Source organism: Octopus sinensis, linkage group LG10 (assembly GCF_006345805.1).
Source record: "Octopus sinensis linkage group LG10, ASM634580v1, whole genome shotgun sequence".
Classification (NCBI taxonomy): Eukaryota; Metazoa; Mollusca; class Cephalopoda; order Octopoda; family Octopodidae; genus Octopus; species Octopus sinensis.
In genome coordinates this window covers 68,322,464-68,340,079 of record NC_043006.1, presented here as the reverse complement: position 1 = coordinate 68,340,079, position 17,616 = coordinate 68,322,464, and the positions used below count along the sequence as shown (strand labels likewise).

Here is a 17,616-nt window from a genome sequence, read left to right as displayed (position 1 = left end):
ATTTCACTGAAGATCTCTAGATGTTTGAAGTGATAAATTCTAGGATAGAAGTGGGTATTGTGTTGCTCTAAGACACACCCAAGTATATATGTATACCTGGGTAGCTAGTGGGTGGTAAGGAATGATGTGCTGCATGAGATGTACATAAAATTAATCATCACATATAAAAACAAATTAGTCATTAAATAACATTAACAAATTAATTATTGACATTTCTCACTGTGTATGTGTATGAGTTGTGTGTCTTTGCATATGTGTTTGTGTGTGTCTATGTGTATGTGCCTTTGTCCATGTATGTATGTGTGTGTGTTTGTATGCATGTGTCTTTCTGTATGCATCTTTGCATGTATATTTATGTGTCTAAGTATCTTTGTAAGTGTATATATCTATGAATATATCAGTGCATGCGGGTGTGTCTGTATGTTTGTGTATGTGCCTTTGTCTGTATGAATGTGTACATCTACATATGTCTGTATCTTTGTGTATGTCCATTTATATGTATGTATGTATGTACTTGTGTGCTAAAGTGTAAATTGCATGTCAGAACTTACCATCTGACACACATCTTGTAACAACATGAACCAAAGAGGGATATGGTCAACATGACCCAATCTTCTTCAAGTCACACTCTACTATGTTAAAAAAAAGGAGGGACACATTGGACACATCACTTTCTGACAGACTGAATGGTCATGGCTGGAAGATCTACTTATCATGGATGACCTGGCTATAAATAGCAATTTCTAGCCTCAGTAAAGCTATAATATCTTAGTGACCCTCATACAAGGGTCAGTCTATTGCCTGATTTGTTAGTTCTCTAAATGTCCCTTGACAAAATGTCTTGGTCCTGAAGTTCATTTATATTTAAATGTAAAAAGAATTAACATTGTAATTACAAACATCCCAGTGTTTTATAACAGATGCATCATATCCCTACATATTGTAAGAGACATCTAACAGGATTGGTGATAGGAAGGGCATCCAGTCATTAAAACACTAAAAAACATCTATCCAGTCCATGACAACACAGAAAAATGAATCCATAATAATAATAATAATAATGAAATTTACAGTTTGTTGTTTAATAGGGTTCTAATTTTAGTCTGCTGCTTAAACACAATACCTAAATAATAATCTGTATAAATACCATGCTGTGTCTAAACATGAGATTCTGTTTCTAAACATTAGACCCAAGCCACCTTGAGCAATTGTCTTCTACCATAGCCTGAGTGGAATTTGTTGAATTCTTAATATAGGACTCTTCCTACCTACTACATGAAATTGGTTTATTGGTAAATGCTATAAAACCAGTGGTATGATCCAAGCAAATGAGTCTGCAAGCTAGTTGATGTTGTAGTCCCAGTTTAGTTCTGATCAATCAGACTCATAGTGTATACATAATTAACCAAACAACTAGGTGTAATCCCAGGCTTATTGTTCTAGTTATACCCTGCTATTGTTGAGCTAATAACCATATTGCACACTCTGACATGCAGTTTTACTCTATAGGTTGAAGTGTATACACAGACATTCATAGAGTGAAGTGTAACAGAGCCTTTATATTTTTCAGTCTCTGGTTCAGCCTGCTGGAAATAAGTGTTATTTCCTTACCCGTTTAGCATTTAAACTGGCCATATCCGTCCAAAATATTCAACCTGTTTTATGTTCAAACTGACTAGATCCAGCTTTTCCCACCTATCCTACAATGTTATTCTAATCACAACATTGAAATTTTGAAGCTATGAGATAATACATAATTAATTCAAAACATTGTAAATAAATAAGCTTTACAGTTGACAGAGTAATCAGAATGCTAAAGGGTTACAATTTTACTCTACTATCTTTAAAAATAGATTACTATACCAGATAAAATAGTCTTGAATGTATGATGTCAACATATGGCACATTAAAAAATGGTCACATCTGGAGTGACCATGCATCAGTGAAGATCCTCTGGTTGACTGACATCAGTCCATTATGTATACAGTACTAACGACCTTAAGAATGGCATGCTTGTTACACAATCTCATTCCTTTCCTCCGAAAATAATCTGTGTTATCTATCTAAGTAAAAGAAAGTCTACGTTATACATTGCATGATGTTTTGAAATTTGATGCGAGAGTTACAAGATAACAGCAAAAAAAATATCTGATGTCCTGCTGTTTGAAGAATACCGTTCATTAATTAGCTGTTAGTCATTATGATGAGGTAGATATTACACTGCTAGCAATGATACGTGTACAGAGCAACTCTATTCTCATATTTCAAAAGACTTCAAATATTTCATTTCTGAAAGTAATACCAAGAAAACCATTTCAATTAACTTTTTCCTTAGTTTAAAAGTTTCTCTGAGGAACTTTATGGCAGAAACAGCTGCAAAGATACGCATACTTCTGTATAGGCACCACATACTTGGACACACATCTTACAAAAATTTGCATGCACACTCACATACAAACATACACACAACTGCCCTCTTAACAGACCCCTGAGATAGCAGAGTGGCTCTAATCCATTACTCATCTCATGCTCCTCCTTAAAACCCTGGAGCCAAGAGACAATACATGATCATTATTTTTGGCCACATTTTTAATATAATACACAGCCTGAATGCTTCAATTAATTTCAAAGATTATAAAGAAATTGACTAAAGGATTTACAAAATTGGTTTTTGCTATTATAACACAAAGGTTCTCAGATAAAATTATGGCTGAAAGTTTAAATAACATTTTAAAGTAGGTTTTGTTTCATAGAATCAGAAGCTGTGGTCATTGGTAGATTGATCTAAAGTGTTAAAAGTACACACACACATACCTTGTTTATATATTCATATGGATGATGACCACGATATCACTCATAGGTGTATACAGGAATGGTTAACCAGTCCTTTATTTTTGCCAATGTGCAGGTTAACTTCCTCTTTTATTCAGTCTGTCAGCTCCAATTGTATGCCCCTTCCATCATCAGACTACACCAGGCTGATCTCCCATCGGTAACATTGCCCTGACTCTGAATTATTGCTTAAATCTTTCTTTTGGTGTGTCCAGTGTGTCCATGCTGTCTTTAGGCATAGGCACACTAGGCAGTTGTCCAGGGTCCTCACTGGTCTTGAGGCAATTTCAGGATCCAGTGCATTGATTTGCCTGAGGGCCTTTAATACTGCTAAGACAGCCTTGAGTAGGAGAGTTTGACTTGAAAAGAACCTAGTAATGGTTGCACTCTCCACTGACTGGAAAATGCCATAGAAGATATATTTCAGAAGTTGTTTGTTGCTCATTTTGACAATGTAACCAGATCAGTGCACCCGGACTCTGCATAGGAGAGTATAGATGCTAGATAACATTGTATGATTGAAGATCTCAGTATCTAGGACCTTGTCCTGCCAATTAATATACAGCTTTTATCACAGACATTTCAGGTAGAATTTGTTGAATTTCTTGGCATAAATGCTCACACCTCATGAACAAACAACAAAGTTGGCAGGACAACTCTGTAAACCTTCAACTTGGTTTGGTGCTAAAGTCCTTCTTCACCTTCATGCTCACCATGATAATTCTGCTATTAATTTCATCATTGATGGAAACAATTTTTGAAAGTGTGCTATGAAGGTATGTGATACTGTCGCACAATCATCAGGTGTACAAACTCCTAACATTTGTCTATATTTATAAAAAATAATATACATCCAGTCCTCTGTACTCAAGACCTGCTACTTCATAATTTTAATTTCTCTGGAAAACACTGTGCTTACTGGTGGGCTTCAACACTACAATTCTAGGATTCAACTTATACTGAGAGTTTCAACATTTTATATCCTGTAAAGACAAGTTTAAAGCTGTCATAGTACTTAAAAGCAGTATGGGAAAGAGGAATGGAGTAACTTCAAAGACATTTTCTACCTCAGTAAGAATATTTATTTGACATTTTGGTTGCCTGAAACAATTTAGAGCAGTGTAGCACACTTATGGCAGTGAGCTGTAGAACAGCCCACTCCAGACCAGAGTGTCTCAATGCCTTCCACTTACAGTAGCTGAGATTAATTTTAAACATTGTGTGTTCTGGCTTAACCACCAACTAGAAGGTCTTATCTGGTCCACAGATACCTGACCTTGTCCTACCACAGCAACAATGTCGCAACTGTCTGGTCTATGTACACAGTATGTCAGATGGGAAATGGCTTGCTGAGTGGTGATATATCCTCCAGCATGAAAACACCAGTATGATATTTATTTCAAAAATATATGCAATGGAACTTGAAGTCTCTTTACATGAACATTGAAGGCAAGAAGACATTGTTGATGATTGTCCCCACTGGAAACTGGGACTAGGCAAGGGTTTAAAAAGACACTCACCACCTGCTTCAATTTTTTTTTTTGTCTTTTATACTGTTTTAAGTTTTGTCTCAATAGCAGTTAACTTTTGGTTGTAAAAAGAGTGGACTGGCAGGGAAAAGGCCGGTGCAGGACTGATGATATTTTTAACTGAAACTGGTAAAATTCAGGCCAAGAAGTGGATACTTAAAAATATTGCAGCTGAAGTTGGTGTAGCATTTTGTTTCATTCAAATATATAAAAGTATCTCCTCTTTAGATTCTAATTTCCCATATGAAAACAATTTTTTATGCAACTTTTTGTATCTGCTCCCTATAAAAATTAAATATGGTGGATGATGGGAGTGGAGTTCAAACATTCATATAATGAAGATGAATTCTGTTTTTCAAAATTTTAAGATTTTCGGCTACTTTCCTCTTATGGTTTACCGACTTTGGCTGAGCTGACAGTTAGGTATTCAGAAATATGAACTCGTTGAGGTACCAAGAGCAACTAAGATGCACTTCTACTTAGTGGGAATTAAATAGAACATAGTATCTTGTCAGATCTGAAACAACAAATTGTCTTGTGATTTTTGTGAGGGCTACTGTTTTTCACTGTAAAAGAAAAATTCATCTTCTCTAGAGCCAAAAATTCAGGATTTATGCTTATGAAACTCTGGAAATCCAACATACTTGGATACTTGACACCCTGAAAGCCTACCATCCTTAACACTTATGTCTTCTATAAAAGTTGACCAATAAATCTCTATTTCCCAAGAGTGCCCAGCATTTATCTTCATTTGGCTTTGTATAAACCACTGGTTTTGATCTTAAATAAGCATGCACATGAGACAGGACATTGGAGTAAGGAAACTGGTCCTTCAAATCTAACCACATGATCAACATATTGCATAAGTGCATACCCCACTTCGATCTTTTCCCTACTTTTTTTTCTCCACCCAGAATCTACCCAGAAGTAATATTATTTAAATGCAAATTCCAACCTGCAATATTTTTAAGCTTCCACTTCTTATGTACTTTTTCAGGTTCAGTTAAGAATATTATCACTTCTGCACCCGCATTTTTCCTGCTAGTTTGTATATATATATATATATATATATATATATATATATATATATATATATACATACATACATGTGTGTGTGTGTGTATTCATAGTTCAACCAGCAGAAACACCCTGCATCTCACCACCCTCTCCCACCTTTGCATCTACCCACCACTTTCAGCTAAATAGTTCAATTATACTCTGTGCTTACATTCAAACCTCCCACTGCCTCCCTATTCTGGGTGCCGTGTACAAATATGGGCATTAAAGTCCTAACAGGTTCTGCTCTCTCCTCCCCCTCCCACTCTTATCTGATGGTAGTAATAGTCATCGTCGTTGTTGTGTGTAGTATAGCAAAAAAAAGGGGGGGGATGTGAGTAAATAACTTTACCTCTCCCCCCCCCACTTCCCCATCCTACATCACAGTTTTCATTTTACCAAAGTTACATCATCTGGGATTGAACATTCACACCATTTAACACTCTCTCTATTATTATACCTTGCACGTCTCTCTCTCCCCTTCCTCCTTCTCACTCCCTTCCATCTTTCCCTCTTTTTCTCTCACTCCCCTCTCTGCTTTCTCTTTCTCTCCCTATCTCTCAGCTAGTGTCTGTCATTAATTATTAACATCTTTCTCTCCCTCCAAAGATGTAACATTTTTTCTTAGTGTGTATGTGCCTGTGTATATATATATGTGTATTTGTGTGTGTGTGTGTATTTATGTATGTGTCTTACTATGGATATCTGTATATATACAACTGTACAAATTTGTGTCTTACGTCTCTTGATGTGGTGTATATTTTTGTGTATATATTTCTATATGTATGTGGGGTCACACACACACAATACGCATGTGTGTGTGTAGAAATATTTCTACATTACATAACAAACCACTTGTTTGAACTTATCAGTTTACTTGTTTGCACCATTCCTGTGGAGCGGGGGCAGTGAATCAACTCCCCCACCCTCTCCTATGATGTCAAGGAGATGAGATTGAAAGGTGAACAGATAAGCAATGTGTGTATATTCATAGGATGTCTTCCTCTACCACTGTTGGACCCAGGGTAGTTGATATCTCTATATACAACAGTTTAACACCAGTTCAATCTTGATCTAGTAAAACTGTAACCATCTTGCCTTTTTGTATATCTACAATTATGTTAAATGTGTTGTTTCTTTTTTTTTTTTAAATGGTAAGATTTGGCTGCTGTTTCTAGCAGGATGAATGGCCATGTATAGGCTGCTTCATTGGCTTTTGTTTAGTATAGTTGTGGCTATAGTTGCTGTTGCTTAGTTACAGGTTAATTCTGATCCATCTGACCTTTACTCAAGGGTATTCCAGCTGTGACCATGTATTCAGACATGTATCCACTGTGAACTTCTTTCTTTTTTAAGTTGGCAAGATGTGATTTAAGGGAGATTTGGCAGCTATTTCTTGTAGACGTCAAGATTACATAAAGGCTCTGTTCTCTTTAGTTGATTTAATCAAAATCATACATCATTTATTTGGGTATAGGCTGGATGATGATGTTGATAACAATGATGATGGTGGTGGTGGTTTCAAATATCAGCCCAAGACTGGAAATTTAGAGGAGAGGCCTTGTCAATTACATCTCCCCCCCCCCCGGTGCTCAACTGGTGATTTCTTTTATCAACCCCAAAAGGATGATACTTAACCTCAGCTGTATTTGAATTCAGAATGTTAAGACAGACGAAATGCTACTACCTTAGATGCCTCCATACTTTCACTATTACATCTCAGATATTCCACAACTTCTGTAATTCTGTTTCATCTGCAACTATGTTTCTTATTAATAGATGTTTAAATGTGACCAGCTCTGCTAACATGGCCACCTCTGCATTGTTATTTTAGCCCTTTCACTGTGAAATTAAATTTCATGGTTACTCCAGTAATGATGGTAAATATCTACCAAAAAAAAAATTCATTAAAAATAGAATTGTTATTTTGGTATTTTCTGCAAATCATGTTGCCTCAATAAACTTTAGCATATCTCAATAGCAAATAGTTTCAAACATGACATTCCGCAACAAAAAAGAGATTGATATATGAAACTGAGGCAAATGAAAAAATAGAAGATATGTGAGTGTATGTCTATCACTAAAACAGCACACTCATACACACGTGTATGTGTGTGTGCGTGTGTATGTAGTCATTTTGCCTTGTGTTAAGCAAGGGCCATCTACATTCGCACAGTTGGCTATTGTACTCCTTGAGACTTTTACTGACTGCATGAACCCAGCCAGCATTAGTTTATTAGCTTGCATACCAACATGATAAGTCTACTTTGATATTTAATGTCTTGGAGCAAGTACTACTGTGGACATCATCAAATGTTACTCTACCAAATTACTGGCTTTGTGTCTTTTTTATAAAAACAAAAAACAACCTTATTGTTGAAGATGGTGATAATTGATAGAATCAGTATAGCACTCTACCAAAATGTCTCATAACATCTCTTTCCATTTACATTTTGAGTTCAAATCCTACTTAGGTCAATTTTGTGAAGTGCCAGTCAAGCACGAGTATTTTTTTATTGTTGTTTTCTGGGACAGTTGGAGGTTTTAGTTAAGTACCAGAGAGTTTTTTTTTTTCTTGCAACAGTTGAAATTTGATGTGTAGGCGCATGTAGATCACCTTGGTTACATCATAGTGTCTCCTAGTACATTTTCATGAGAGTAATATAGGACATCCTGGTTAATATAATGTATTGTTTCTTTCAAATATAGCATAGGCAATACTTGATATGTCTAATGTTGTGTTTGTCCTGGATCACAAATATGTCTTTACTGTACCATTTTGTCTGGATTTAGTCAGCTAAGTCAATCTTTTTTATTTTACATATGGAGAATTCAGTTCATAGGAGGTGTATAATATTGATTTCAAATTTTGGCATGGGATCAGCAATTTCAGGAGGCAAATCGATAACAGTGACCCCAGTGCTTAACTGCTACTTATTTTATGAACCCCAAAAGGATGAAAGTGAAGTCAAACTTGGTGGAATTTGAACTGAGAATGTAAAGATGGAAGAAATGATGCTCACCATTTTTCTCAGCATGTTAACAATGGATGTGTAACATTGAAAACTGCATTATTGAAAGCTTCTCCCTAACACCTAATAATTCCCTATGACTGTCTCTTCTTAAAATATACACTCATTACATGGCATTTCAAAATATTTTCCAAATTTTGCGCTTTGTAGTTTTTACAGTTTCTGGAGTCCAGAATCTGTTGCATAATCCAATATTCCTAGTGTTGCAGTAGCCATTATCTTCAGAGCCACATGCTTTGATTGCTATGCAGATTTGTTAATGACAAATATTTTTGCTATTCAAATAAATGTTTACAATTACTTTGATTCTGCTTTGACATTACATACTCATTTACACAATTTAATATCATCACTGCCATCTTAGAAATGATGGAACGTCCGTATTTAGCTACTTTTCTCTACATTCTCCAAAGTTGGATTTACCTTTTGCTTCCTCAAAGTCAAATTTAGTACCAGTTTGTACTAGGAGTTTGGAAATTCTGTGCGAAGACTATGGAAACCAATGAAATGGATCTCAAAACAAAACTAAATGGTATTGATAAATTTATAAAATCATTGGAATGTCCAGAGGTTCAGTGGCAACAAATAAATTTTTTTTTTAAACTGACAGTCTATTCTAGAAGACTCCTAAAGAAACAGGATGACAGGAAATGAATAAATTTGGCAAAGATTGGTGCATCTTGAGTCAATACTTGTAGAGTAATAAGGACAAAGCTTTTAACTTTATCATTTATTTTTATTTCACTTGTTTCAGTCATTAGACTACAGCCATGTTGGGGCTCTGCTTTGAATTTTAAGTCAGATGTATCAGCCCCAGTGCTCTTTGGCCAAACCACTAAGCTATGGCAATGTAAACACACAAAACCAATTGTCAAATGGCAGATGGACACACACACACACACACACACACACACGTATACAATGGGCTTCTTTCAGTTTCTGTCTACCAAATTCACTCACAACGTGTTGGTCAGCCTTGAGGCTATAGTAGCAGATACTTCTTCAAGGTGCCATGCAGTTGGACTGAACCCAGAGTCATGTGGTTAGGAAGCAAACCTCCTACCACATAAAATGCTAGGATCAGTTGGATTAATTCTGTGTCCTTTGCTAATTTGTTATCACAGTCTAATGTTAGACATGAATTGATAATTAACTAATAGTCATCTTTCTTTAGTCTGTCTAATTGAGAAATTTCATTACTCATAAATAGTTTCATTTTACTCCGTTTACTTTGGAAAGACATATTAGGAAAGACAGGAACAGCAGAGACTTTCTTTACCTAATTATTTTTCCCTGTTTACAAGTCTACTTGGAATAAATAATAATCTCATTGTCATAAAAACTCAAACAGGACGTCTTTAAATTCTAAATTTAGATTTGGATCACTCCCTGACTTACCTTTCTTTCTCAGCAACTCCTATTTTACATCTCGTTAAAAATAGCTCCTAAAAACAATATGACTGTATGTGACTGCATTTATCTGTGTGTGTGTGTGTACACCTGTGCACATTATTATGTCTACATATGTGACTACATATATAAAATTTTTATTCTCTACTGTTGTAAACACAAAGTTGCATATATTTACAACAGGCATTATTTTATAAATGTGACCCCCTTCAAACAAATATCTGAAAGGGTTACTATATTCTCAGGAGGACACATACAGGATCCATGTCAGCAGTAGGTCTGTCTGTCTGTCTGTATCAGTGTGTTCTGAAGCAGTGCACAAGAAATATTTGGCTGCACCACACATTTTAAAAAGTATAATTTAAAGCTTTGGAAAATTCTTATTAATGTTTGATTTGGTTGTCTTGAAAAACTTGTTATTCATAAATTTATTATCATACGGGTATGATTCATAAAACAAACAGCAGTTTTATTTCTTTTTGTTTCAAAATCGTGTGAAGATTAGCAGTAAATGTTTATTTGATCTCTATCATGGCACAAAGTCAATAACATAGAGAACCAGTTTTATTTTTGCCTTCATATATATATATTTATATATATATATATATATATATACATCCCATATATAATCATATGTACTCCCATGTATAATTAACAATCATTTTAAGTAAAACTGAATATCAAATATTATTTAAAATCAGTATATTTATAACCTATTTCACAAACTGTTTTTATTTGTGTGTTGTTGTTTAGTCTCAAGTTAACCTTGATCCAGCAAATCTTGGGACTGAAATTTTGTGACTGTTCCATCTTTTGTATATCAGGATCAGCTCTGTCTCTCTACCCACACATGTTTTTCTGTTTGTGTGTATGTGAGTCTGTGTGCACGTGAGAATCTCTGTCTGTGTATGTGATCAAAATATAAATGTCTTGTTGAACCAAATCTCCTAACATCTGTATGATATCCGGACTTTGTTATTTGACCCACTTTTTCCTTAAATTCCTGTCCCACTTGCAAACCACATCCTGGATGTTCGTAGTTGAATTGATTTCTTGTGCTAGCTATTACCACTACCTCAATGTGTGCAGTGCTGATACTTCACATTACATTCATCCTTCAACACTTCAACAACAATTTCAGTCATAATGGTGTGGAATCCCTCAGGTATTTTACACATGTTCTGGGGTAAGTTGGTTCTGCATACACCTTAGCTTTACTTGTTTTGTTTTTTTGTTTTTCTGTCGTTGTTATTGTGGAGACAGGGTCAGACCAGGTGACCCTTGTTCAAGTTGTATTGACATGGAAACATAAAATATTGAACTGGTTTTTATTTGTTAAAAGTAATTCTGTATGTAAGAGAGGTTTATCTTGTTTCCTCAGAAACCACACACACACACGAGCACACATATTTGGACACATACACACATGAGCACACATGTATCTGTACACACACACACACACACACGAGCACACATGTATTTGTACACACACACACATGCTCATATTAGTGCACACACACTTCTACATATTAGTGTACACACACACGCATTTATACATGCTCACATACACAACTTGTAAACTTTAAAACAAATATTTGTCCACTCTGTTACACACATTCATGGCTGTAGAACTGGAAGCAATTATTGGGTGTCAGAGTCAGTACATTTTTTACTGACTCTGACTCAAACTAAGTGTAAGTTATAATATAAAGCACCAAAAAATGTCCAATTCCACAGATATTAATTTGATTATTTTCTGGGATGAAAATGATCATATCAGAGTTAAGAAAGTTCTATTAGAAACAGTTCTGCTTCTAAGAACAAGATGTTAGACAATTTTACTATTGGATTTTGTATTTGACCCTTCTATAATAATAAATGCCAAAACGAAGGTATTGATGGTGGTGGCTTCAGAAGTCTGAATGGAGTGTGTATGGCAATTGTGGTGGCAATGGTGGTAGTACTTATGATGGTGATGGTTGAAAACAATCAACAGAAAGAGAGAGAGAGAAAGAGGTTAGATAAAAAAAAAAATTTGTAGTGAATCCACGAATGGGAAGATAAAAAAAATGTTGTTTATCATGCAGTTTTGCAATAAGTTCCAAGTCGACAAATTGTATCATTGTTTTGATGAAAACGGTTCATTACTTGAAAAATATTGGTCAAGCTTAATAAAACTTAATATGTACTCAATGCATGAAGGAGCTAGCTTAAAAGCTGCTCTATCAGGTGACTTTTAACCTTGTATTCTATATACAGTGATTCTACAATTCATTTTCCTAAGGATACATTTTTGAGTATTTTACAACATAATTTTTATTTCATTTCATTTCATTTCACTTATTCAAAGCGATTCTTTAATCTCAAAAAGGAAGGGTTATGTATCTCATTGAGTTTATTTCTTTTAAAATAGTCATTTGTTGACCCTTTAGCATTCAAACTACTCTGTCAAATGTAATGCTTATTTATTCACATTGTTTTGAATTAATCATGCATTATCTTGTATTTACTTTTAGTATGACATCGTAGGATAGTTGTAAGAGACTATTTGGCTAGTTTGAACATAACACATATCGCTGGTTTAAATGCTAAAGAGATAAGTTACTTTGGGTGTTCAGATTTTTAGTTTTAACTTTGATGTATTTTAGATTTTTGAACTGGTTGAACAAAAATGCTTGAAAGATTTTCTTTTAAAATATTTTTATAGTTTATTTCTTTGAAAATTCTTTTACCTTATCCCTTTAACTGTGAAATCAAATTTCATGGTTATTCTGGTAATGATGTTAAATATCTACCAAAAAATAGAAATGGTATTTTCTGCAAGTCATGTTTCCTCAATAAACTTGACATATTTCAACAAACATGACATTCTTCAACAAAAGATAGATTGATATATAAACCTCTTTCCACAGTTAAGAGTAAATAAATTTAAGGTGGATATCTTTCCACAACAAAATGGTTATAGCCTTTTGATGTAAACAGTCTCTTTTTTTCTAAGTTTGTTACTTTTGTGTTATATTTGTTTGTAACTCCTTTATTATATAACAAAAAAAAATATAAACAGCATAGTTATAGGCCAGCAATGCTAAATTTTGACAGGTTAGAGTGTTAAAAAGTAGCCTGATTATTCACCTTTGGTCATGTATGTTGTGTGCTTTTAATTTGTATAGAATTAGTAAAATTACAAAAGAGAAGTCAGAATTGGAATCAGAGTTGAAGGTTTTGTTTACTAACTCTACAGCCCTACTTGCGCGCGCACACACACACACACACACACACACTCTTTCTCTATCTTTCTTTCTCTCTCACACACACACACATACATGCATCCATCTATCTCTTGCTCTGAGTCAGCCCCTTCTATGGCATATAGACCCTAAGACAACCCCTCAATCCACTAACAAGCGGCACTATTTTTACTTTTAGAGGTCACCTATGTATGATCTTTTGATTGCATGCAAAGGCCCATTTAGGGTCAACTTTGCCTTTCATTCTTTCAAAGTCTTTTAAGTACCAGGTGAACACTGGGGTCAATGTAATCAAGTCGTCCAACTCCTCTCAAATTTCAGGCCTTGTTCCTATAACAGAAAGGATTATTATGTTTTTCTTCTTCTTTCAATTTTGTTTTCATTTCTTGCCAAGTATCTTCCATTATTATTATTATCCATGGCTTTTATGGGTTTTTCCACGAGTAACCTTTCGAAGCGCCTCCCCCTTTTGGGAATTGGAATTTTTACATGGTTTTTTACAAACGGACAAAACACTTTGTAACCTTTCATCCTGTTTTGTCCCTTTATGTTTTAATTAATTTTTGTCAGCCCTTGTGGCCAATAAAAGAATTAATTATTATTATTATTAGTAGTAGTAGTAGTAGTAGTATCATCATCATTATTATTATTACTATTATTATTAAGGCAGCAAGCTGGCTGAATTGTTAGCACACTGGAGAAAATGCTTAGCAGTATTTCGCCCATCGCAACATTCTCAGTTCAAATTCCACTGAGGTCGACTTTGCCTTTCCTCTTTCCAGGGTCAATAAATTAAGTACCAGTTGAGTACTGGGGTCAATATAATTTTCTTAACACCTCCTCCTAAATTTCAGGCTTTGTGTCTATAGTAGAAAGGATTATTATTACTACTACTACTACTACTGTTGTTGTACTGGAATTTTTATATACAACTTATGTTAATAACCATTGAATTGCTATGTAAATTTCACCATTACTGGCGTAATTGTTGTTATTGTTATCATTATTAATGTTATTTATATTGCAGCTGACAGCACTTTGCTCAACATGTCCAGTTGTGCAGAAAACAAAGAGAGTTTCTTCTCACATAGCACCTTTGAGTCAGACCAAGTCACTCTACGTAAGAAGACTGAAGGTGAGAGTCCTCTTTATCTCTCTCTCTCTCTCCCCTCTTCCTTAAGCATTAGGGTCAATGTAATCAACTAACTCCCACCCACATAATTTCAAGCCTAAAGCAAGTAAGGATTTATTATTATTATTGTTGCTGCAATGGTGGTAGATTAGCAGAATCAGAACTCTGAAGAAAGTGGCTGTATTGGTATCTAAATTCTGAGTTCAAATTAGGTGCGTGCCATCAGTAATTATTCAGGGTAGGCAGTTGGTGAGCTATGTGTAGTAAAACACAAAAATAAATAAGCAAAACATAGGCATGCGACTGAGTTGAAGGCAGATTTATAGCATGTAAAGAAAACTGTGTTGGAGGAGTGTACGCAGCTTGTGTGGCTTAAATACTGAGATTGAAAAGCAGAAGCGAATTATGCCTACCTAATCTACAAAAAAATAAAATACTTTGCATTTTCTGCATAGTAATCAGAGTAACCTTCATAATTTTATTGAATTAGGTACATATTTTGCCATGAGAGGAAAATGTTGCTATCAATCTATTTTATCCAAGATAGGCACTGCCTACCTTGCTCACCTAGACGGCATGTCCCTGGTTCAAATCCTGCTGAGGCCAACTTTGCCTTTCATCCTTCATATGTCATGATCATAGGCCTCTTTTATTAGAGATGTCTTGTGACTAAACAATACTCTACATTAATGTTGATCTGCTAAATGTTTTCTAATTCGTAAAAGTATCATATTTCATACCTGTTCTACTATAATTGGAAGTATCCATTGACTCTGTGAAGTAGAAGTTGTGGTATTCATACCTAATACTCACCATCTCTAACCTAGTACTCTGACATGGTAGCATTGTACTTAATCCATACTGCACTGTTAATAATATAGTACTTGACCAGGAGTTTAACACCTATAACATGGTACATTACTTGGAGTTCAATGATGACATGTTTCTTAACATAAATGTAGAATTCAGAACCAAAATCCTAGTTCTGTATATCCAAAATTTGCTTGATGCCTTTCGTGGTAAATGTCACTTGACATTAGTCTCACCAGCCAGCGGAGGTGAAGAGCACTGTCCCCTCATAACTAATGTCTGTTTTGGACACAAGTATCAGATAATTACTTATGCTATTTAACTAGAAATTAATAACCTTTGTTCCACCAATCATTAACCATTAACTAATCACTCGTTCAATCTTTACCCCTAGCAATCAATCATTAACTTTTACCCCCTCCAAAAATGTCAATAAACTGTTTTATGATTCTGCAGATTTGTCCCCGGAACAAGATGCTGTCAAGTTACAGAGACGTACCTCCTATCTTATGGCCACCGCTAAAGAACGTTCAGATCTCAACACACCGTTGCAGTCCATCAACAAATTCAATTCCATCACTCCAGATAAACTGTAAGTATTTCTATCTGCTGCCCAGTATCATGTCATTGATACCCTTTATTACACAGCAGTGTGCCTTATGTCACATTGACACATCATACATACTATGGCGCACTATGTATACAATGGCACATTAACACTATATATATATATACTATGACACACTGTACTGCACAATAGTGCAGCACCTTACAACACATTTATACACTGATATACTTCCATATATCTTATCTAGATAGCCTTATGTGTGTATTCTTTGATTACATTTTTCAGTCTGGCATTTATTGTAGCAAATATGTTTGATATAAAAGATATGACTCAGTAAACCTGTTTATATCATCATCATCATCATCATTTAATGTCTGTTTTCCATGCTAGCATGGGTTGGACGATTTGACTGAGGACTGGTGAACCAGATGGCTGCTCCAATCTGATCTGGCAGAGTTTCTACAGCTGGATGCCCTTCCTAACGCCAACTACTCTGAGAGTGTAGTGGGTGCTTTTACGTGCCAATATATATATATATATATATATATATATATACACATACATACACAGTGCAGTGTAGGTATCAGTTAGAGGGGTTTAATACCTCTAAGGGATAATTAAATCCAAAGTCGCTCCTGGTTATTACCTGGTTAGGTACAGTCTTTTGTAAAGTTGTACGGTAGCAGGTGGTTTGGTTGGCAGACTGTAGTTTAGGTTATATAGGAGAAGAAAATGGATGTAATAACAATGGGAAACTTGTGGTTTTCACTAATATGCCTTTAATTTAATTAGATAACAATTATCTAATTAAATTAAAGGCATACGAGCGAAAACCATGAGTTTCCCCTTATTATTACATCCATTTTCTTCTCATATATATATATGAAAACAGATTTCCAGTTTTAGATTTTCCTGAAGGCCATGGTAGAAGACACCTCAGGTACCACACAATTAGATGAAACCCAGGACCACATGGTTACAAAACGAATTTCTTAATCACAAAGCTATGCCTCAATGATATTAATATTCATCATGAAAGTTACTATATTCCTTGTATAAAGTTTTTACCTTTGTCTTTTGCAGATCCTTACCTATTTATGACAGTTCCTCACAAACAGTTCAGTCCAAGAAATTAAAGTCTTCCATTCTAATTGAGGAAAAAGTAAGTTTTGTTTATGCCCTCTTCATTGTAAACAAAGATGTGATCGTACTAATTAATTACTCATTAATTTTAGGTAAAGTAATTTAAGCAGAAATATCTGTTTTCCCCACTCCTATCTAATATAGAGAGAAATGTGAATTGCTATCCAGGATTGAAATCATTTTTGTGGTTTAATCAGAGGAGGAAGGAGTGCACCCACGACCCTTTTCAGTGCTTCCATGAATGGTAGGAGTAAGAAAAGAAAGGGCATTACCCTCAGGCTGACACAAGTGTTTGCAGTAGACTGGACTCCACTGAAGGCAGTCAGAAGCCAGTTTAGTGGTATTAAACTACGCAAGGGATTCAATTTAAGACCCCCAAGTGGGAATGGCCCTTATGATAGACTTCACAGTTTTTGCCTCACAAATTTCACTCACTAGATCTTGGTTTATGTGAGGCTACACAATCAGACCCAAAACCATAGTCACATAGTCATGCCTGCACTCAAAAAGCAAACTTCATTCAAACTATTGTCAGACTACACTAAGTCTCTAATAATCTGTCTTCTTAAGAGATAGCCTTCACTCAGGCTTCACTCATCTATCTCTTTGTTAGAAAACTTCCTTTATTCATGCTCTTAGTAACTGATGACTGGTGACTTGAGAACCTTCTGTGTGATTATCTATTAATAAGATATACTGGTGACTTTTAAGCTATTCTCAGATTTTGTTTTTACTGAGTACCCTTCACTTAAACTCTGCTCATTAAAGATATAACTGCAGCAATTGTTTTGGTTCTCTCCTTCATCTCCTCTCTCCTTGCCTCTGTCTCCTTCACTTTCCCTTTTAACCCTCATTA

General features: G+C 35.1%; 1 protein-coding gene across 9 annotated transcripts in view; it reads left to right on the top strand.

Moving 5' to 3' along the window:
- Positions 1 to 17,616, top strand: part of LOC115216751 (rho GTPase-activating protein 21-A) — a 402,000-nt gene that overhangs the window by 364,161 nt on the left and 20,223 nt on the right. For all 9 annotated transcript variants that reach the window (XM_036506766.1, XM_036506767.1, XM_036506763.1 and 6 more), the window contains 3 exons: positions 14,135 to 14,242; positions 15,506 to 15,641; positions 16,701 to 16,779. In XM_036506766.1, coding sequence (XP_036362659.1) covers positions 14,135 to 14,242; positions 15,506 to 15,641; positions 16,701 to 16,779 — 323 coding nt within the window. The remainder of the gene's footprint in view (positions 1 to 14,134; positions 14,243 to 15,505; positions 15,642 to 16,700; positions 16,780 to 17,616) is intronic.